The following is a 1,492-nucleotide window of genomic DNA, read 5'->3' as shown; positions in this document are numbered from 1 at the left end:
CTAAATACTTTTTTTTTTTTTTTATTGCCTGTATTAAGTCTTCGTTGAAATTTTGAGAAAATGATCTAGTCTTACACCATTTAACCCAAATGTCAAGAGAACACACAAGTTTAATCCCCATTTTGTGTTTCTAATTACCCCAACTATAAAAGTGAGACACAAGTTTATTATTTTGCGTATTTAGTTTCCCCAACCATGAAGGTAAGACACTAATTCTTATTTTGTATTTTTAATTGACTCAAGCATAAAAACAATAAAAGAAAACGATTGAATCTAATTTTTATTTCGTGTTTTCATGGGAGTTATTGGGCGTTAAAAAACAAAGTATTGTTGTAAGTTGCGACGTCTAATGACCGTTTCTATAAACGAACATCATAAAAAACTGTTACATGTGGCGGCATCTACCGTTTATTTAAGAAATAAAGAATAAAGGCTGATAAGTCCTGAAAAAGGGCTGTTCTAACTCTGAAAACATATGCTTGATGAATTTTTATATTCCTTTGTTATTACTATTTGTGTCTTTGATGAAAAGAATTTTTTCCCTTTACTTTGAAATTTCTATAAATATACTTATTTAATAAAATCAGACACGAACTTACACGGTCTCATGGTGCACTTGCGTTTCTTCTTCGGGCGCAAAGCGTGGTTACATCTTTTTCTTGAGATTCTTTTACCTTCCAGGTTATGACACGGAACTCGACGTCTTTGTTTTCCCACTCCACAAGATACCGGACACTGAAATTCACCACCCAGTAATATTTAACCTACAATCATACACAGCTTAACAGCGTTGCACATTATTTCTTCAGCACTTCTTATTAAATTAACGTATACATTCATGGTTAGTAAATATAGAGGGCAAGGTTCTCGATCAAGCGGTAAGCCTAGTTCAATCCACAATCTGTACATTGTTTGTGCAAAGAAAGAGGTCAAATCTGAATATGAAAGTCTTAAGTATATGAATGCCCTAGAATTAGCAGCGAAATATTGGGGATGACCTCATATTATACCAATAACAGAGAAAAATTAGAAAAAAAACGTATTACGCCATTAACGGAAAAAAAAATCTCGTATCAAATCACTAGAAACAAAAAATTTAAAATCAACTTCATATTACACCACTAGACAAAATTTTAATATTGACCTCATCACTGGAAACAAAATTTTAAAATCGACTTCACATTACACCACCAGTAGTTAAAATTTAGGAACGATATTGTTGCGTCAGCGAGGTCACGTGACTAGTATCACGCCACGTCCTTCTCTCGAACCTTCGTGAATTATTGGGAGACTACTAGGTTGGGGGTAGCCTGGTATATATAAGATGGTCACAACGTGACGGAATAATGAGTAATTGAACTGCAGTCAGTGAATGTGTAATTGAACTAAGTATTGTTGGAGTTGAGCACGTACGTTGAGAATTATAGCGTGACTGTTGAAATTAAGTGTATCGCAAAGCTATATTCAGAAAAATAAACCAGTTTTAATAAAC

General features: G+C 33.6%; 1 protein-coding gene across 1 annotated transcript in view; it reads right to left on the bottom strand.

Annotated features, from left to right (window-relative positions):
• The window catches only part of LOC106469216 (A disintegrin and metalloproteinase with thrombospondin motifs 20-like), a 113,302-nt gene that overhangs the window by 13,718 nt on the left and 98,092 nt on the right, over nt 1-1,492 (bottom strand). The window contains exon 30 of the mRNA XM_022397666.1: nt 600-735. Within this exon, the coding sequence (XP_022253374.1) occupies nt 600-735 (136 nt within the window). The remainder of the gene's footprint in view (nt 1-599; nt 736-1,492) is intronic.

This window comes from Limulus polyphemus, unplaced genomic scaffold (assembly GCF_000517525.1).
Source record: "Limulus polyphemus unplaced genomic scaffold, Limulus_polyphemus-2.1.2 Scaffold3360, whole genome shotgun sequence".
Lineage (NCBI taxonomy): Eukaryota > Metazoa > Arthropoda > Merostomata > Xiphosura > Limulidae > Limulus > Limulus polyphemus.
The sequence above is the reverse complement of the archived record's forward strand: the minus strand, read 5'-3'. Positions and strand labels throughout refer to the sequence as shown.